Here is a 20,950-nt window from a genome sequence, read left to right as displayed (position 1 = left end):
GAGTTAATCCTGGTTAATCCTACATTTACCTTATTCCTCACTCTGACTATATTTAGAGATATACAGAGAACCTTCTCACGAATAGCTGTAAGACAAAGTAAGAATTGCTCGAGTGTTGTGTGGTAAGCACAAAATAAATATCAAAATAATTTCATTTTGTCAGACCATGAAATTGCCTGTGGCAAAGTGAGAGTTGTATATGTGTATATTATTTTATTAGGTCGAAATACAGACCAAATGAAGTTGTTTGTATTTTGAGAAATGCATTTTTGTGACACCTTACCTGACGTTTGTTCACAAACAAGGTAGTGTAATGCTTTCAAATGTATATGTAGGCTATATATATCCATATCTATATCTATATCTATATTATATTCTGTAGGTCGCTGTAGTTGTTGATGGCTCGGACCCGCAGTGCGCTCCAGGGTTCGCGCCAGCTACGTTCCCACATCATGTGATGTTGTTGAACACAGCAGCCACAGCCAAACAGACACTGTGAGGATCAGTGTGTGGAATAAAAAGGTATTTCAGAGATATGTTCACAATCCTTCAAGCAGATCGGGTTGTCCCTCTGATTGTAATTAACCGGTTGACCCAAAATTAAGACACTTTCTGGGGGCTTGGTTTTCTTGGAGATTCGTGTTCTTGATCTCTCAACTCTTGGCTAACTATGTGAGCTCATGCTAGCTCGATAGTACCAGCATTCACCCAGGCTGAAGCTGGGGCGCAGCAGCGGAGCCTCTAGCCGACAGCTCCGTATGGATTTGACGTCGGCATACATTGTTGCTTGATGTTTTTCAAAGGGTCGATTACCGGTGATTTCGACGATGGGGGAACCTTGTGACCTTAAGCACTTCGTCAAGTAAGTACCTCGTGAACGACTGTTTTACTTATTATTAGGTTGTGGTTTAGCCATGTTACTCCACACAAGTCGGACAAAACAACACTAGCTAGCATGCTAGTAAAGCCGGGTGCAGAGACTCGAGGGTCCATCATATCCTTAAACGGAAACAAATAATCAAACCTTTCTTGCTTGTTTATTCAATTAAAACGTAACGAGCTCTCCACGAGACATGTCGTACTTTGACTTTACACCTTCGCCACCGATCATAGATCGATAGTAAAAACACAAGTTAACAACAGTAACGTTAGCGTAGTGGCCGCTAGCACAGTAGCCTAACCTAGCTTGCATTAGCTGCTAATGCTAGTGGAGTTCCGTCTTCGTTTTATAGAAACAAATTTGGTTACCTCTGCTGTGCAGCCGAAAAACCTGCCAATAGTCACACGGATTGCATTCCCAAGCATGTACTTGTTTGCTAGTCAGCGTTAACAACACGAAGTATACATTAAGCACAACACGAGCTAATGCTATCTTTAAAGATGGCACACTAGAGCTCTCTGATAGTGTTAGCTCACACACGGTAGCTTAGCTTTAACTGGTTCTGATATTTATTCTAAATCAGCGTATCAGTCGAACAGCCAACTTCATGCCATCTTACCTGCCAGATTACTACTTGTATATACGTATGATGTAGTATGACTAGTTAGGAAATCTTGATATAATAGTACACTGTATTGCTAGGTTTGCTACACATCCTCTTAACGTTACTCGCTTTCATAGTGGGTAGAACTATCCTTTTTAAAGGCCATATTTAGGCTGGATCACATTCTCCCGCACAGGCCATGCTTTAGTTAGTTTCTTAATTAGCCTCGAAACAGTCACCGTTTGTTTTCACAAAAGGGTCGATGTGTTCCTACACATAAGGCTTCATTGTACATACAGCCTTTGTTTTCTGTAGGCCATTGGCTTGCGCTTGCTTTAACGTTACATGTCTGATAATGAGATGCATGTTCTGAGCTCACCCTGCATCCATGTTGTTCATCTTCGACCATGATAGTACTACTGAGCTTTACTATTGTTGTTACTTTGTTGTAACCAAAGCGAGATATGAGGAGACTAGCAGCCCACCAAGCTGAGAAAAGGAGGGATCCTTGTTCTATCGATTACATCATTTTAAACGGTGAAACTGGTAATGTTATCTCTATCACATTGCAACGACAGATACCAGGAGTCTCAGGGAGGGAAGCCTGTGTTTTGCACCAGCCACATTGACTACTAAGCGCTGTATTTAATATGTCAACCTCTATTTGACGATGCCAAAATTACAAAAGTTCCTGACAGAGTAGCTGTAAAGTGTTGTGGACAAACCAGACTCGGTTCATTGAAACCCTATCTTTCTTTTGTCAGGTGTGGCGTCACTTTGGAGGGCTCATTTCTCTGATTTGGATTATTCTTGGCCAGCAGCCTCTTCAGGCCTACTAATCCTAGACGAGTTTCTCAATGGACACCCTGCTCAAATCAGAGATCAGGTATTAGACAGCACAAAATGCAACTCACAGTGTATGTCTTGTTCAGAGTAGTTTGATATGAAATCTAAAATAATTTTAGTGTAGTTTCCAAACTGTATTTTGTTTTGGATGCGGTCTGTGCAGATACTTTTGGCATTTATTTACTATTAAAACATCTTCATATGAAGGTCATCCCAAGCTCACGGCATTGTCATTATTTATGCACTGGTAGTTATTTTACAATTAAAACTACAAGACTATCCTCTGCAAAATGTCCGTTGTTTTCATCTGCTTTTATCCATTCATCAGGGCCAGTGACGGTAGTATACAATGATACACCTCTAAATAAAATGTGGAGATATGTAATTTATATTTCTCACATGAACAAAATTACATCATTAGTAGGAATGGAGACATTGTTTGGAGAAGTTATTCCAGGTCCTGTGATCAGGTATCAGTTTAAGTCACAATATACAAACAATGGATGACCGCAATGCTTGCTATTGGATGTTATGTTCATGTTTATTAGCTTGAAACATGAAACTGTTCTTCATTATGAATGTGGTGTAAAATACAGCTGCAACATCAAGCTAAAACGGACAGTTCTTGGCCTAGTAGGCCCAGTTCATTAATCATTTGACTGTGATCTGCTTGTTACAGAATGTCACAGCAGATGTGTCTCATTTTGAAGGTCACAGAGAGAAAAGGAAAAAATAAAATCTCAAAAGATTAAATGACCCAATTGTTGCTCAGCGCCCACATTGAGCCTACCCTAAGGAAAACACACACACTATAATAGGGCAAACGGAGGAGCAGAAACCCAACTATTCATGTTTCTTACATGTTAAATACTGGCATCTCTGTTTGTGAATTATTGGCCTCTGCGTTTTTTATTTATTTGCTGCACCAGTTGCAAGCCCAGCAATGTAGACAATTTAAGCTATATGATGTGAGTTGGAGGTTGTTTCCAGGCTTGTTTTAGCCTGGAAACAACCTACTATAACCTACTATATCTGCTGTTTACAGTTGTTCAGGGCTTTAGTTTGGTCCCCTTGAGGTCTGCTTACTTAGGTTCAGGCTTAGGAGTATACCACAGTAGTTTGAAAATTGATAGAACAGTAAGATAAGATAGACTTTATTGTCCCGAAGGAAATTTGTCTTGGAAACATACAGTAATTATGACAGAATCACAAAAAATGGTTAAATTCCTGTTCATCCCATCAATACAGAGTTTCTCGGTGTTCTCTAATGAGTAACGAAACACAAACTATTTTCTGTCAGAAAACCTCATGGGCCTGACAATACAAAGATTAAAGACGGACTGTCCTGCCTGTCATACAAACAATTATTATTTCATATGGCCTTTACTTTTTAAAATAAAATAATGTATTTCCATACAAGTATTGCAGCACTCCCAAGTCATAGCAGCCATAGTGGATTTGTGAAGAAATAATAATGCTTAATTTTTGGTCAGGGACACTTAGCCTAACCTCTGCTTTACTTTTTACAATCGTTCAACCGGTGCACCTAACTATTTCATTTTGTTGCAATAATGCATTTAACCGTTTCCTTTTGTGTCAGTTCTCACACACCTTGCTAATCTCTCATCATATTATGTAAATTGAAAATGGCAGTTTTTTAATCGCATACGCGAGCATCGGGGTGCATCATTTTTCTGCTACACCAAAGTCATTCTCCTGTTATTGAGCAAGGCGTTGGCTTTAGAACCGGAGTTGGTTCTTCAATTAATATTTTATTTTAAACTGAGCTGTTTTATCTTCCTGTCCCCAGAACAAGCAGTTTAGCACGTGGCCTCAAGTTTTGGTGGATGAAATATTCAAGAACATCAACACCATAGAGTACTTATGTACAGTTGATGAAGAAACCCCATAATAGTGATACATTTTCATGGAGAATGCTGTCCAAAAACATTCATAATGAAAAAAGCACTGTTATTCTTCTGTTTACATAAATAACAAATTTTAGATTTTATTTTTATTCAAGTTACAATGGCCACGTTCTCGCCTTTTTCAGCTATTTCATTGGATTGTTCTCCGTGTGAAGTTTGGGATAATCCAGTATATGAATTATTTGCTGTCACTCTCCATAATTTATAAATGCCAAAAGTGGTTAAGATGAAATAAAAAAATGATTCTATATATATGTATATGTGTATGTGTATGTAAACAGAGTTACAGGAGCAGGTGGTGGAAAGAGAAGACCTAACACGGTTGTAGATTGGGCAGCAGGTGTTGCGCTTCGAAGTCATTAACCATTTGGAGCAAAGACTATATGTTCAAGGGCATGTTCACATCCGTTTAGGCTACATTGAGAATTTTGGATTTGTATCCATCCTGATGTTCTTAACCCTCATCCTACCAACTGGGCTCTAGGCCCTAGAGGTATATGTTTAGTCTCTATTCTATCATTCCAATCTTTCATGACTTAGTCAATCAGTCTGTTCCTACTGACTTCATATCATTGTTTCCATATATTCTTTTAAAATAATTATTTTGAACACCAAGGTATTGGGGCCCCCAGTCAAAAGTCGCAATTGCAAATGCAGTCTATGCAGTTTTAATAGATAAAATCAAATAGATGGATAAACTGTGTGCCCTGTGTCCTAATTTAAAGAATCACATACTATCAGGGGGGTAGGGGCACCCTATCAGTATTTTTAAAGGAGACGGGCACAGATGCAGCAGACGCATTTCCTCATGTGCTCTGTCTATTTTCTTTTTAGACAACGTGCAAATTAACTAACTTTAATAAGCTAATTATTCTTTTTTTCTTCAGATGACAGTAGTTTATTCTCGGGGACCTCAGTCAGTAGTCCTTATATTTTAAATATGTTGGAAGGATGAGGGTTGGGGTTGTTGTGCTGCATGAACTGCGTAAATTGTTTTCTGTCTTTCCTCTCTCTTTCTATGTTCCCATGATGCTCTTGTGTAACTATAGAGAGGAGGGGAGTGGTGCCTCGGTAAGTTTAAACAAAATTGATGACCACGATGTCTAATTTCACGATTTTCAAAAAAACTCAAGTTACAAGTGATTTCCCTTTTATTGTAGGTGACGGTGGAGGGCCTATCCAAGGCAGCTTTAATCAAAAGCCTGTCTCCCAGAGTCATGCTATCCAACCATCTCTTGCCTAAAGGGACCAAGATGAAGGTCAACTTAGAAGATCAGGATCGTCAGAAAGTGTCCTTCAGCTTTGCACCGACCAAGAAGCCACTGCAGAGCCCGTTCTTCATCCCTGCCAGTCCTGACAAGTCTGGCGCTGAGCCTAACGCTGCCTCATCACAGTCAACCTCAGACAAAGAAGAGCAGAATACGGACAGCAAAACTGAGCAAAACCAGATACCCATGGTGCCAACAATAGCAGAGACGCCTCCTGAAACACCGGTCTGCTCAGCCACCAAACTGAAAACTGACTTACCTAAAATGCATTTCAAGAAGCAAATTCTCAGTGTCTCTGTGACTGAGGAGAAACCAACATCTTTTGTGCCAGAAGAACCTCTCTCTCCTCAATTGGAGGTTCTGCAGAAACCAACAAGTGTAACTGAATTTCCAGTACCCCAGCCTCAGAGTGTCGTCAGTGTCTGCCCCTCTGAGAATTCTCACATTGAAGCCCCTGAGACAAAGGTAACTCCTAGCATCAAGAAGCCACCTGCTTCCTCAGGAAAAGATGGAGAGAGTTCCACCAGTGCTGAGCAGGATAGTAAGGTAGACAAAAGGAAAACCAGGTCCCAATCTGATAGTGCTCCCCCTGGCTCGGAATCTGATGGAGATTCAGGCCAGATGTCTTCTTGCCGCAAATCAGTTGACTCTAAAAGTAAAAGGAACTCTGACAGCAGAAGCAAGGAGGTAAAAAAGTCTTCCTCTGGTTCACATGTGGAGGAAAAGGAAAAAAGTTCCTCTAAGCGGTCAGAGAATTATGAAAGGTCTTCTAGTTACTCCAAATCAGACCGTGATTCCAGACACGCATCCTCACGTTCATCTCGATCAGACAAAGATCGCAGAAAGTCCAGGTCTAGATCACGTTCTAGATCAAGAGGGTCGCGGACAAGTTCATCTCACTCTAGATCAGAGAGATCCCGAGGCGACAGAGGATCACGATCCGAAAGGTCTTACTATCATGAATCTGATCGAAGATCTCACCGCAGTTCTCCACGTAGAGAGAGAAGACGTTCTCGCTCTCGCACCGACAGAACTCGGGACAGCTCCGACTCAGAGGATGACCATAGGAAGACACGGACAAGGACAAGTGACTCCAGTAGATTGTCCGCCCCTTCGAGCTCACATAAAGAGTCTAAATCATCTTCCTACTCCAAATCTGAGAAAGCCTCTAAATCTGCAGATTCTCCTCACTCTTCAGAGTTGGATAAAAGAACACAATTGTCAAAGTCTGAAAGGACTTCAAAGCGACTATCGGACTCTGATTCCCAGCGCAAGTGCTCTCCTGATCTGGACTCCAGTTACCGTAAATCTAGCACCCATCACAAGTCAGAGACCAACAGCAAACCCTCTTCTTCCAGTATGCATACCCACTCTCAAACATATGAAAAACGGCAAAAAAGCAGCTCTAGCGACACTGAGGCAGATCATAAGGGAAAATCACAGGCCTCTGACAAAAGATCTGGCTTGGAGGAGAACTGTAAAAACTCACTAAAGAAAACCAGCAGGCCTGACTCGAAGCAGATGACCCCTTCTAGATCTTCTCAGAAAACCAGCGGACATGATAGACAATCAAACGACATATTTCACAGCCCTGGCGAAGCACCGCCATGTACAAACATCACAGGATCATGTTCTCAGAGTGAAAAAGAAAAATCAGTTTCCCAACAAGTTGGAACTGAACATTGTAGTCAGGATGTTAAGGAGATTGTCTCATGTACTGATAAGAGTTTGCAAGACTCGTCATCCAAGAGATCAGAAGAAGCTAAATCAGATCTTGAAGTTGAGACCTCAGCTATAACCTTAAGTGAAAGCCTAAGGCATGTAAATGCATCCCTGGAAAACTTGACCAATGTGAAGGATGGCCTCTCTTCTAATATTCAACCACATGTGAACTCAAAGGCAGCTGTCTTAAATCCATGCATTAGTGATGATGGTATAATATGCAGCCAGGACAAGAAGGTTGTTGACTGTTCGCTCGGGCCAAAGTCCTTACTTGACACAGCTGATATACCTGTCACCCACGATGTCCAGCAGAACACTAAACCAGAGACTGTTGAAGTTTTGACAGTCGACAAGCCGTGTGGAACAAGCTTGGCGCTCATATTTGATTCACCGTGTCTTGAATCTGAGGGTCAGCAAAATATGAATACTGTTAAAAAGAGCAGCAGTGCTAACAAAAGGTCCCGATGGGATATTGTCGGGCAGGACACCTTGGAGAGTGATAATTCACAGAGGACACTTTGTGCGGAGAGTACGCCTAGTGTAAAAACAGTGATCTCTGTCAAAAAAATAGAGTTTTCTAAAGACAATACCCAACAAGACATTAAAGATACTGCTCAGCAAGAAGCTGAAACACATTCCATACTGGTTAAGCAGACTGAGATCTCTCAGCAGAAAGTTGGCTCAGACAGCAGATCCATGACCGATAAATACAAAGACCAAAGTGAGCCTTCACGAGCGAGCACCAGCAATGACCACTGTGACTTAAAACTGAGTGTTCATCAAAAAGCAAACAGAGACGAGCCTCTGCGCCTAAATGATACGTCACAGGTCGACAGAGCTGCAAAGATGCAGAGTTGGAATGGCGGTGATCACGAAGACCAATCCAAGGGCAGCTCTCACAAGAACAGATTGAGTAAGAGAGCATTACTTAATCAGCATGCATTAGGAGAACAGAGCGAGGTCAGCGATAGTGACAACTCGGAGTATGACTCCGATTGCGGCGAGGCGCTAAAACGATTGCACTCTGTGGTGGTGGTGCCAAAGAATTCTTCACTAACAATGGAGTCACGTGACACTGGAGCTTCCGCATGCAGTCTAAGGAGAAGTTCAGAACTGCAGAATATGAACATCAATGAAATCCCAAATCAAGGCACACAGCAAATGCAGGGGAGTCCCTCCGCATTCACGGAGACCGGTGCTCCATGTGCTGGTGCAAACGAATTATCCCAACGCAGCATGTTGTGTCAATCCCAGAGTAATATGATCGATAGCACCAGTCACTCGGAGGGTTCCAGGTCCGTCCGTGTGCAGCCTTACGCGGCCGGTGTTATTGGTGCCCATGGCAGTGCCACAGATCACGCCCACAGCCTTGATAATTCCAGACAGTGTGAGCAAGGGCACAAACAGCATACTGTAAGCAGCAGAGGTGAAAGGATGTACTCCCATTACCAACACGATGATTTCTCCAATGCTGACAATATCAATGACAGGAACGGATTCAGCCTGGGTTGGGATTTTTCGCAATCAGAGCAGCCCAGTAGTACATACCAGCAGCCTGATAGCAGTCATGGGCCACCGATACAAAACACTAAACTGACTGAAACCCCTCTGAAGGAACAGGAGCACAGGCAGAGTAATGCCACCTGGAACCACCAATCCCCAAACACACAGACTAGCAGACAACCCTACCTCCATGTGCATGAACATTATCAGGATCTTGCAGGTGAAATTCATCCTGACTCTCTAACTAATGACCACGACGAATACAGCGGGGATAAACTATCTGACCTCAGTAAAACAGCTGTTGAATGCAGTGGACCTCACGCTCCTGGGTCATCAAGCTTCGTACAAGGGCATGAAATAAGCAGCAATAGCAGGGGCTCTGCTGTGCCGGACCCCCCTAGAGAAGACAATTTTAGACCCCACAGAGGCCGGGGCCCTCCCAAGAAGAGGCGGCCAGAGATTGAGTCTGATTCAGACAATGAGGCGGAAGCTGGGCCGGCAGGCAAAAGGGACCGTCACGGAGATGCTGACGGCACGAAGGAAAGTCATGTCAAAGCTGAGGTGCAGTGTCCAACACTCAATCTGCGAGACTTTCGAGACGGCAGTAGATGGAAAGAGTTTTCCAGGTCCAAGAAGATGCCGCCTTACTTTGACTTGATTGAGGAAAACATGTATCTGACTGAGAGGTACGTTGTTGTCCAGCCCGACAAATTGTTTTGTTCATACAAAGAATAACCTCATTACAAAAAATATTCAAGTGCTTTCAGGCTTGAGTTTTGAAAGCTTGTTTTTTTTTTTTAATGTATTTTTGCAGAAAGAAGAGCAAATCTCATCGAGATATCAAGAGGATGCAATGTGAATGCCCGGTGCTGCCCAGAGAGGAGCGTTCAAGGGGAGTGTTTGCATGCGGGGAAGACTGTTTGAACCGGCTGCTAATGATTGAGTGGTAAGTAGATTATTATACATAAACACAGCACCTAAGAATCTAGGTTAGGATATGGCCTGGAATTACAAAATACTTTTTTTTTTTTTTTTTTTAATTAGTAGTAAAGTGATTGCACAATGAGCAGAGAATCTGCCTTTATCTGATTTTCAACTACCTGACAAATGTGTTGCTTTAGCAACAGTAAAACCTAGTGTACCTAGTAAGAGCTGGATAGGAGTCAGTATAAATCATGCTGTTTAACATCCAAATTCAGTTAAGCCTGTTAAAATATGATGATTTGCAATCAAAACTTTGATCCTGTTAAAGTATATGTTTTGAACTCGGTTGTTTTGTTTTTTTCAGCTCCTCACGGTGCCTGAATGGAGCCTACTGCTCCAACCGACGCTTTCAGATGAGACAACATGCAGACTTCGAGGTTATCCTCACAGAAGACAAGGGCTGGGGTCTACGGGCAGCTAGAGACTTGGTTCCGTAAGCCACTTTTAAGTGTTTTTCTTGCCTGTAACATTACAATATTCACAAAGATAGTAGTAATTGTAGAGCGACTTACTCCGGTTTTATTGTTTTATTATATTTTTAATTCTATTTCAGAAACACCTTTGTGCTGGAATACTGCGGGGAGGTATTGGACCACAAAGAGTTCAAAACAAGGGTCAAAGAATATGCTCGCAACAAGAACATCCACTACTACTTCATGTCTCTGAAGAATAATGAGGTAAGGGATGATGTGACACATTGCATTTAATGTTAATATTTAAACTGCAATCTGGCTTAATGATTCAGGTAAAGTGGTAGTAATAGTTGACATTGCTTTATGTCCCTTCAGATCATTGATGCAACGCTGAAGGGGAATTGCTCTCGGTTTATGAACCATAGCTGCGAGCCCAACTGTGAGACCCAGAAGGTACAGGGGCAAAATATACAATACTCTTTCAGGTTAACTTCCTGAAAGCTGACTTGCCTGATGATCGTTTTTATCCCAATCCAGTGGACTGTGAATGGCCAGCTTAGAGTCGGGTTCTTCACCTCCAAGACGGTGACTGCAGGAACTGAACTGACGTTTGACTACCAGTTCCAGAGATATGGGTATTCTTCCTCTGCAGTTGTTTATCTCCACACTTGTATTTTGTGCTGTCTATGTTTGTGTTGCATGTCTGACAACAGATATTTTGTGATAATTAAATATCTTCAGATTAATGGATTAATAAAGAGTGGTTATTTACCTTTTCGTTTTCTCTTTTTCTACAGCAAAGAAGCACAGAAATGCTTCTGTGGAGCACCCAGCTGCAGAGGCTTCCTGGGTGGGGAGAACAGAGTCAGTGTCCGGGCAGCTGGAGGGAAGATGAAGAAAGACCGCAGTCGAAAGAATGCCCTCACCACGGTCAGTGCTTTCAGTCATATCTCATAGTGTGTCTTCTCATTGCTTTACATCTGGCTGCCAGTAATGCTAAAGTGGTTGCAGGTTCGTCCCTTGCCGAAACGTCTCTAAGACAATTTCTCCAAGTGAAATGTGTTATTTTTGATGATGACATCACTTTGTCCTTCCTCAGGTTGATGAGGAGCTTGAGGCGTTATTGGAGAATGGAGAAGGCCTATATGATGAGAAACAGGTGGTGGCTCTCTGCAGGCTAATGGTCCGAGTGGAAACCATGGAGCAGAAACTCATCTGTTTCAAGCTCATACAGGTATGTCCTGAGTGGTTGATGCCTGTTTTATATTGTTGGTATTTGTTATTGTCATTTGCATCAATTAATATATATGTTTGTGTGGCATAGGATACTCAAAATCCATCATGCCTGAAGCAGTTCCTGGACCATCATGGATTGTCTTTGCTGTGGATCTTCATGGTGGAGCTTTCTGAAGCTAAAGGCAACAGTGCCAATAACATCAAACTGCAGTTACAGGTGACATATGCCATTGAGTTTGCATTGAAACATTAATAATGTTGTTACATCTCACTGAAGTAATAAGGATTTTGAAAATCCTCAGAGCCTGTACGGTCATATACACAGCCCTTTGCTGTTTGATCGCTAATAATATAGGATTCTGCTTACAGATTATGAAGACCTTGGCTGTGCTGCCTATCTCTACTAAGAACATGTTGGAGGAGAGCAGAGTCCTTAGCTTCATCCAGCGATGGGCCCAGACAAAAACACTCCCTCACCCTGCTGAGATGGATGGCTACTCCAGCGAGAACACCTCCCGTGCTCAGACACCCCTCAACACTCCTGATGGGTCCTCCACCAAACTGGGACCAGAATTGGATGGTGACACCTCGAAACCTGCTGTGTACCGCCGCCTTAAAATCATCAGTGAAAACAGTCTTGACAGCGCACTCTCTGACGCCAGCAAAGCATCTGATGGGAAGGAAGAAGAGGAGGAGGACGAGGATGAGGAAGAAGATGAATCCTCACATTCAGGACTTTCTGACGGCAAACAGTTGAAGGCCGAGCCTGTTTGCGAAGCTGCGGATCCAACGAAAGGAACGACGGAAGAGTCGGTGAAAGAGGAGGATCCGATCAAAGGAGAGGAAGAGGAGGAGACGGGGATGAGTTTAAGCAGTCAACAACAACCTCAAACTGAGGAGGTAAAAGAAGAAATTGAGCTGTATTTGGAGAAGGAGATTGAGATTAAGGCGGACATGAGTGAGGGTCAAACAGGTGAACTCGAGGGGCCAAAAGAACCTAGTGAAGAACCGGAGAGTGGGGAGGAGCAGACCAGTCAGTCAGTGACAGAAAAGGCTGAACTGGAAGGAGACCAACCCGCCGTTGAAGTTCTCGAGCCAGAGAGTCAGTCCATCCAAACAGAGGTTGCTGAGCTTCCACCTGAGCAGCCTTCAGAGAATATGGAGTCCCAGGCAGAGACGCAAGAAGCTGAGAAACCTCCTCCAGGCAGCGAGGCGCAAACTGGTGAAGCTCCCACTGATACAGCCCCAAGCTCTGAGACCCCCGAGGCCAGTGTTCCCTCTGAGGTCATTGCGACCCCCGTGGACCCATCAGTGATAGGAACTCCTTCTCAGGATGAGGAGGAAGGTGTCTCAGATGTGGAGAGTGAGAGGAGTCAGGAGCCCCAGCTCAGTGCATTGGACATTAGTGGCATGGCTGCCAGGCTTCTGGACAGCTGGAAGGATCTGAAGGTGAGCTCAAACCGATTCACTTTTAAAGGAAGACGTTGTGAAACGTGCACAGTAATATTTTCTCTTTGCATGCTATTGTTTTCTGAAGTTTGAAGTCAAAGTTTAAACTTTGTTGTGCTTGCCCTTTCAGGAGGTGTACAGAATACCAAAGAAGAGTCAGGTGGAAAAGGAAGCAAATGGTAAGTTTAATCCAAAGCTAACTTTTGGCCTCGGTTTGTTTTCCATTTGATTTTGGCTAACTAGATTTTCTCACAGATCGCAGCCGAGATCGAGACGCAGCTTTGACGCCACGCACAACTTCTGGTAGCCGAGAACGTGAAAGGGAGCGAGAAAAGGAGAGGGAACGCGACAGAGACCGGGATTATGACAGAGACAGAGATCGAGAAAGGGATCGAGATAGGGATCGAGACTGGGACAGGGAAAGGGACAGAGACAGAGATCGCGACCGAGAACGGGATCGTGATCGAGACCGTGATAGAGTCTCTGACAAAACTCCACAACGCAGCACCGAGAGACGGAGGAGACGCTCAGCTTCACCACCCTCATCCTACGAGAGGAGCAGCCGACGCACTGAAGAACGGTAAGAATTATTTTCTTTGCGGCGAGTGGTTTTCAAAGCATACTGTAATCTTAGTCATGTCATAGTAAACTTTTCGCATTCAACTGAGGTCTTGTTCTCTGGATTTTTAAGGTTTGACGCATCTAACAGCAGCAAGACACGGGGCAAAGAGCGCAACAAGCTATCCACAGAGGAGCGCAGAAAGCTGTTTGAGCAGGAGGTTGCTCAGCGGGAAGCCCAGAAGCAGCAACAGCTTCAGCAGCAGCAACAGCTTCAGCTTCAGCAACAGCTTCAGCTTCAGCAGCAGCAAGAGCTTCAGCAGCAGCAAGAGCTTCAGCAGCAACAGCTTCAGCAGCAGCAACAGCTTCAGCAGCAGCAACAGCAGCTCCATCTCCAAACTATGGCTTATGACCCTGCTCTGGCCTATGCCTCCAGCCCTGGCTTCATTACCTACCCTCCTGGATATCCCATCCAGACCTTTGTGGATCCTACTAACCCCAATGCAGGCAAAGTACTGCTTCCTACCCCTCCGGTTGACCTCACCCTGACCTATGAAGAGACACCTCCTCAGCGTCTTGTCTCAGACCTGGGGCTGTCCTCCCCATCCTCCACTTCCCAGGCCACTCCGGTCTCTAATCTCTCTCAGCACATTACCACCACCGACCTCGCCACTGGCAACCCCCAACAGTATTCCCAGCCCACTGTAGCAACTCAGGACGCAGGCGTAGCTGTCCTCTCTGTACCCGCCCAGGTGGCTCCTCAGGTACAGAGCCAGCAGAGCTACACCACTCTCTGGGATCCCACAACTCAGCAGGCAGTGACTGTGCAGACACAGCCTGCACAGCAGTACGCCACAGCCCCACCACCGCCCCAGACACAGACAGCCATCTATTACCAGGGTCAGCCATGCCAAACCATCTACAGCATCCCCACCGCCTACCCACAAGCCAACGCTCCCGTCATACAGGTAGGGGGCTCTTTGCCTGGGGCTCACATCCTCTGGGGATTTTGCTGTACTTGGATTTTCCAATTGCTCTCTATAGTACACAGTGTTGAAATGTATTTCTGCCATTAACGTGTGAAAATGTTTGTGGTCGATCGTGATATGTTACTTTAATAGTAACATAATTTGCCAAACTACTTTAGTGTCTTTCAGCAGTATGTTAAGCTTCAAACAGAAGCAAAGTAATCAAATATGGTTTGGAAAAGAAAGATGTCATCTCGGTACAACAATCATATAACTCGTGCATTGCTGCAAACTTTTAATCCATCATGTGTATGATAAATTGTTATTGAACGTGATTTCTGAATGTCCATAGTAACTGTGTAATCTGATTTGGATTTTGTGTTTCTGAAGGCATACACTGAACCCACAGCGAGCTACCTGCATGGCCAGCCTGTGTATCCTGGCCATCAGCAGGGAGTGGTGGTGCAGCAGGGAGGCACAGTCACCACCATCGTCACATCCCAAACTGTCCAACAGGTAATTCATGCACACTCTGTGTCTAAAATGGTGTTTTATACTTGAAACGGGACGATGGGGCCAGACGTAACACATTGGCTGATAATTCACAACTGCAAACCAAATGGATATCAGTGAAGGAAAGATATATTATCTTGAGCAGCGAGAGGTCACATTATAGAGTCACTGTTTTGAGGGATGCGATGCAACAGTTTATTATTAGGTCTCTGCTTTGGGATTTTTAGAAATCTGAATTATTCTGTATGTGATTCTAAGGAAACTTATTGTCTCAGTGTTGCCACAAGAGGGTAGTATATATCTAAATTATTCAGCTCTTACTAGCTACAGATGTGGGTCCTGTCCATGTAATGATGAAGTGACTTTTAAGATGCGAGTAAAGATGGAACAAATAATGAAAAGGGCTCCATTTGTAACTACGAATCTAAGTGCAATGCAGTCACATAGGACTTTAAACTACATTTAAATGTGCAGCTAAAGTGAATCGGGTTCTTTCTCCTAGCAAAACCCAAAAGAGGTACTTCAAAGAGAAGCTCCATGGATTTTGCTGCTGATACTCACTCTCCATTTCTTCTAATCTCCAGGAAATGATTGTACCCAACAATGTGATAGACCTGCCTCCCCCCTCTCCCCCCAAACCAAAAACCATCGTCCTACCTCCCACCTGGAAGGTGGCCCGCGATCCTGAGGGCAAGATCTACTACTACCACATTGCCACAAGGTTGGCATCGCTGTGAAGTGTGTTTATGCATCTAGAGCCTCCCTGCATTGTGTTTTTCTATCTAACATTACTTCCCTCTGTGCATTAGACAAACACAGTGGGACCCTCCAACCTGGGACGGATGTAGTGACAACACTAGTGTGGACCATGAATCTGAGATGGACCTGGGAACACCCACCTATGATGAGAATCCTTCCAAGGTATGCTGTTTGTAGGGATCGTTTTCAAAGTGTGCTTCACTTTTTTTGTTTGGTTCCCATAAAGTATGTGCTTTGACGCAGAACATGATTATAGTGTTTGTTCCTTCAAGTGATTGAAGATGCTGCACAAGAGAGATTACTTACAGCTGTGTTTTAAAAGGGGAAAAAAATAAAAGAAAAACCTCAGGACGACACCATATTCAGTGAGTGTTATGTGCTCGTTGATGACTTGCAAAATGGCTTCATCAGAATCTTCATGGAGACATTCACTCCTCCCCCTGCTCAGCTGTCCCTTAGCCTCAAGGCCCTCAGGGGAGGGGTGGCTCGTCTCTTCTTCCTCTGCCTCGTTTGTTTTCTCCTCTGTTCCTATCCTGACTTTGAAGATAATAGAAGCCATCTGGAAGAGCTAGCATTCATTTATTTGCGTTTTTTTGTTTAATAGTTTAACCACGTAAGTGTCCCTTTTGTCTTTTAAAAAAAAAAGATGCAATTGGGGGGAAAAAAAGCTTTAAAATAGAGAGATCCATGTTTTTCATGCAACATTTTCCCGCCAACAGCGACAAGGTCATGGACCATTTCCCAGCAGCATGTGTTTAGACCGTGGTGGTGTTCACATTCAGCACTACGGCACATGCTCCGCACTTGTAAAGCGTCCCAAAGTTAACCGTTTGTGGATTCCTCGCCCTGGCACTACGTTAGTGTGAATCCTTGGTGCTTGCTTTTGATCCTCACCACTTTGTTGTGGGTAGAGGCAGTCAGCTGTTGCCTGCTTGCCTTTTGTTGTTGAAGGCCGGGGCCGGAGAGGCTGCGCCCTGCCAGGATATCCCTGCTTTGTGTCAAGTAGCTGGTGAGCAGGTGCTGTTTGATGCCCCACTGGCCTTGATAGCTACTGTTTCGCAGCCAGTTGTCGTGTTTGATTGAGCTGATGCACAGGTGTGGCCTCACTTGTGATTTTAATTGGAGAACATGACTCTGCTAGGTTACGTCACTTTAATATGGTTTTACTATTTTCCACTATAGCGAAGAACGTGTTTTAATCATCTCATCCATCTCGTCTTTGATGTCCTTACAGTTTTCCACAAAGACAGCTGAAGCAGACACTTCCAGTGAGCTGGCTAAGAAGAGTAAAGAGACATTTCGCAAAGAGGTAAGCCAGAGTCTTTGTAAACATGTTTTAAATTTCCAAACCTCTTCTAGCCACCCATGCAATTTGTCATTTGTTTGGACATATTCTTCTCTTTGTAACTCGTTTCTTTTTCCTGTGTGTGTGTGTGTGCGTGTGTGTGACTCAGATGTCCCAGTTCATAGTGCAATGTCTAAATCCTTTTCGGAAACCAGACTGCAAACTTGGACACATCAGCAACACAGAAGATTTCAAACACCTGGCCAGAAAGGTAAAATGAAACAATAAGGTGTTTACGCTTCTTGTTAGAGCTTCCATTAATGCAGAGAAGTGGTAAACCTTTCCTCGGCCTCTACGTAGTCGGAGCACAATGAAAGTATCGGTCAGTGTTTAACTTTAAAGGAAACGTTTTCAAAGTTTCCTTCAAACCAGAACTAAATTGTTAAAACTCCCACGAATTCTTTTTCCAGCCAAATGTTTTTGTACTTTGCTTCTGGAGGAGACCGAGAACACATTGTAAATGTAAACCATTATCTCCTCTCTTTTGTTTTACTCATTCCTTTCTAAAACCTCTTTTCAACCAGTGTTTCTTCAAAGGGCAGCATTCTTTTCTTTTCCCCATGGCTCCTGGTGTGTCCATGGATTCTGTATGTAGGAAGTGGTTTGAGTGCCACTCGGACATACCAGGACTCTGAGGACACGGGCACAATAAACGGAAGGACGAGTTGGGCTTTGCTCATTTAGAGATTGCATTTTATTGTCTACCATTATAAAGGACAAAGTCTCTATAAGAGAATTAACCAACCAGCTGCTCTACCACAACTCGTACACATTGTAATTATATAACGTACTGTAGTCTTGTTACAAGAAACATGTCTAACTCTTTCCTCGCCTCTCACCGTTCCTCTAGCTAACTCACGGAGTTATGAATAAGGAGTTGAAAGCTTGCAATAATCCCGAGGACCTCGAGTGTAACGAGAACGTGAAGCACAAGACCAAGGAGTACATCAAGAAGTACATGCAGCGATTTGGCACCGTGTACAGGCCCAAAGAGGACACGGAGGTGGACTAGCCTCGGATGTTACACTTGTCCTGCTCTAACACAGGAGAAGCACAGATTTGCCTTTCCATTCACTCCTTCATGTATGTACTGGCCAGCCTGAGCCGTGAAGTAGTTTCTTACGCATATTTTTGACTAAGAATTGCACTGCTGCCCAAGAAGCTCTCCGGGCCCCGTGGATGACGAAGGAGCCCCTCTTTCTCGAGACTGACGGAGACTCGAAAACTCCAGGTGCAGTGGCCTCAACGGGATGACACTGCGGGGTGCTACAGAGACTAATATGTTCACTGACTGTTTTGATTTTAAGCATATTTGTTTTTCATTTGTGGCTCTTAAATGTTCCCGAGACGATCACCTCAATTCCACTTTTTAAACTCTTCTAGCCCTGAATGAGGATAACTCAATGTTCGCTTCGGTATGATATTTATCAGTCTCTTTGTTACTTTCCACTGTTAAAAATGGATCAATGACAGAACAGTCGAGTGCTTCTCCCCTCCCACTTCCTTTTTCATGTGCACGCTTCAACCCCCAGACACTGACTCTATCTGGTGCTGCTTTTAACTGGGCTGTGGAGATCCAAGCTTCCGCTCCTCAAACCCTGCCTTCTTAACCACAAGACTTTGGAGCCTCTGTTGTTTTATGAATGCATGATGTAGGCTGAGGTTTGAGTGGTATCCTGATGGACATTCTTACATTTTTCATGTCTCCTGCTTTGTGTAATATGCCCTCCCTGGGATGAGCTTTTACTCACAACACACTTAGGGATCAGCCAATAAACCAGCAGGTTGGCAAGGTGATCAGTATGTCTTTTATGAATTTATGTATTATAACGGGTGCAGGGTTTAAATGCCATGTTTGATGTGCTGCTTCCAGTCCAACCCCTATCCCATCTTGTTCTACCCGGATTTGTCTTCTTACAGGAATTCTACTGAAAACGAAGGTTGTAGCATTGCAGTTTTAACGGTTTCTAAACATCTTGTGTGTTCTGGTTCTTTTTTTTATCAGTTATTCTTAGTTAAGCAACACTTAGGCCGACCTTGCTCCACAAACTCGCTCATTAATTTCCAAGATTTTTACGTTTGTCAACGTAGTTTCATTAGCATTAGGTCACCGATTTGTTGCAGCCTATTAAATTGCATTAAGCAAAGTTTCAACATGATGTATATTGCTTTATATGTGAATATATTGAATAATAGATTTGGGAATGTTTAAGCAGACACTTTGTAAGAGGACTATCATTTCGTGATTGAAAGTGTAAATAATGTGTAAAATTACAAACGCTGTATGCAGGAAAGTAGGGTCGGGGAGCACAGGGAGCCCACCCACTCATCCTCACCAGCTCAGCCCTCCTGATGCAGCTCCCACATCAGTCTGTCAAACTGAAGACCCCACTCACTCACAGTCCTCTATTTTATTTCAGAGGTGGGGGAGATTTTCAAGTGTTTCCTTTTTTTTTTTTTTGTTATTATTTTTCTATGTACAGAGGAAGTTTCACCCTGTAAGTATTGTGGAAGCACATTGTCATACCGAGTGTACAAACATTTTAAAAGATAATAAAACATTTTGTAAAATGATATCCGTTTCCCAGCTGTGCAATTGAATTGAGTTCTGTGTCTGTTAGAGAGACTCGAGACGGATCCGAGGAAATGTGAGTGAGATCTCTGATACGTGATTAACTGCTGAGTGCCAATCCTTTTTTAGATTGTCTACCTCCTCTAATAAGGGGTGCACATGGCATGAATGGCACTACAGCGCACAGGCACAGTGTTGAGCCAGATGTTTGGCCCCAGTAAAGGGAATCCAAGTGATCGGCTGCCTTCATTAGAGACGTTCACTGTGCTCTAAATATGGATACGAGTGAAGAGAGGCGCTGCTGTGCTTCCCCTCTCTCTTTGGTCCCAACCAACCCCCCCTCCCAGCATTATGCACATTCCGCAGCCCCATGCTTGTGTGCTCCAGACCGCAGTTAAGCAGTCCCGTCTGGAGTGTGTGACGGCATCTAACGCTGCCCTAGGCCATGCAAGATGCCTGCTCCCACTTAGAACTGAATGCAAAAAGATCATAAACAGATTTGAGTTAGCAGAGGGGAGCAGGGATCCGATTGTGCCTCCGAGAGAGAGAGAGGAAACTTTCCTCCTGAACATTTTGGATGAAGCTATCATTTTCATTTCACCCTCAAATTACCAGATACCTCCTAACTGATTTACCTCAGGGTTTTGGATAGGAAATGTTCTTAAACACTAAATCCCTTGTTAAGGGGTAGTATATTCCAAATATGCCCAAACTTCCTCACTGTGTAATTCATCAAGTGGGTTTTATATTTTACTGTAAGTGACAGAAATGTCTTCAGGACTGTGGTTGTGGTAGTCATTTTCATATACATTAAAAAAAGGTTGTTGCCATTTGGTGGAAAAATTATGTTTCTGTTGCTTTAATCACAAAGGCATATAATATCCAAATGACATGAGCAATGCCTGATTTTATGCTAAACTGCTAATTGTTTAGGGCCCTTGGGAGTTATGACACAGGTATCTGAAAGTAGAACTATCTAAGCATCAAACTGATGTTATAGCAAGCTATTTTAAACCTATATATTCATTTTATTTTAGCTGAGCTATCCTGCTTTTAGCTAACGATAACTATTGGCTAGCTGTCTAGTTTAGCCATCCATTACTTAAACCTATTTTACCATTTAGCCTATCCATTGTGTTTCGCTAACGTGAACTATTTCAACTGTTACTTTTGGCTAACGTGTATTTTAACCACTTATCCATTACTTTGTACTATCACCATGTATCCACTAGTTTAGCAAGCTCACCACCCATTAGTTTAAGCTAATCATTTCAACTGTAGTTATAGATATTAGAAATGTTTATCCATTACTTTTAGTTATAACATTTAACCATTCATTTGAGGTAGTTCAGTATCGAGCCAGTATCCAACTCTGTCAACTGTTTATACTTTAAGGTAACTA

General features: G+C 43.4%; 1 protein-coding gene across 3 annotated transcripts; it reads left to right on the top strand.

The window, feature by feature from the left end:
- Positions 1 to 479: 479 nt before the first annotated feature.
- Positions 480 to 19,550, top strand: setd2 (SET domain containing 2, histone lysine methyltransferase). Of its 3 annotated transcripts, XM_076109119.1 has the most exons (22): positions 481 to 862; positions 2,249 to 2,370; positions 5,308 to 5,329; positions 5,419 to 9,437; positions 9,566 to 9,697; positions 10,040 to 10,168; positions 10,289 to 10,412; positions 10,524 to 10,601; positions 10,686 to 10,783; positions 10,946 to 11,078; positions 11,248 to 11,382; positions 11,473 to 11,601; positions 11,754 to 12,833; positions 12,964 to 13,012; positions 13,089 to 13,413; positions 13,525 to 14,359; positions 14,750 to 14,875; positions 15,457 to 15,593; positions 15,682 to 15,793; positions 16,866 to 16,940; positions 17,086 to 17,187; positions 17,827 to 19,550. In XM_076109119.1, exons 2-22 carry the CDS (start codon positions 2,342 to 2,344, stop codon positions 17,986 to 17,988), a joined length of 8,031 nt encoding a protein of 2,676 aa, XP_075965234.1. In that variant the 5' UTR covers positions 481 to 862; positions 2,249 to 2,341; the 3' UTR covers positions 17,989 to 19,550. The 3 variants fall into 3 exon arrangements, 2 of the variants coding, with proteins under 2 accessions (XP_075965234.1, XP_075965233.1); XR_012959117.1 differs by lacking the exons at positions 2,249 to 2,370; positions 17,827 to 19,550 and adding an exon at positions 15,904 to 15,996 and having other exon boundaries at positions 480 to 862; positions 17,086 to 17,150; XM_076109118.1 differs by lacking the exon at positions 2,249 to 2,370.
- Positions 19,551 to 20,950: the final 1,400 nt, after the last annotated feature.

The sequence above is a fragment of the Anarhichas minor genome, unplaced genomic scaffold, assembly GCF_050575085.1.
Source record: "Anarhichas minor isolate MPS153535 unplaced genomic scaffold, ASM5057508v1 ptg000041l, whole genome shotgun sequence".
NCBI classification, from domain to species: Eukaryota; Metazoa; Chordata; class Actinopteri; order Perciformes; family Anarhichadidae; genus Anarhichas; species Anarhichas minor.
This window is presented reverse-complemented; position numbering and strand designations above follow the sequence as displayed.

Bases quoted from the DNA above. Each gene is read 5' to 3' on its own strand.
- setd2 (XM_076109118.1), top strand. From the start codon at position 828: ATGGGGGAACCTTGTGACCTTAAGCACTTCGTCAA. The intron at 10,784-10,945 runs GTATTCTTCCTC...CTTTTTCTACAG, and splicing joins TACCAGTTCCAGAGATATGG to CAAAGAAGCACAGAAATGCT. The intron at 13,414-13,524 runs GTAAGAATTATT...TGGATTTTTAAG, and splicing joins AGCCGACGCACTGAAGAACG to GTTTGACGCATCTAACAGCA.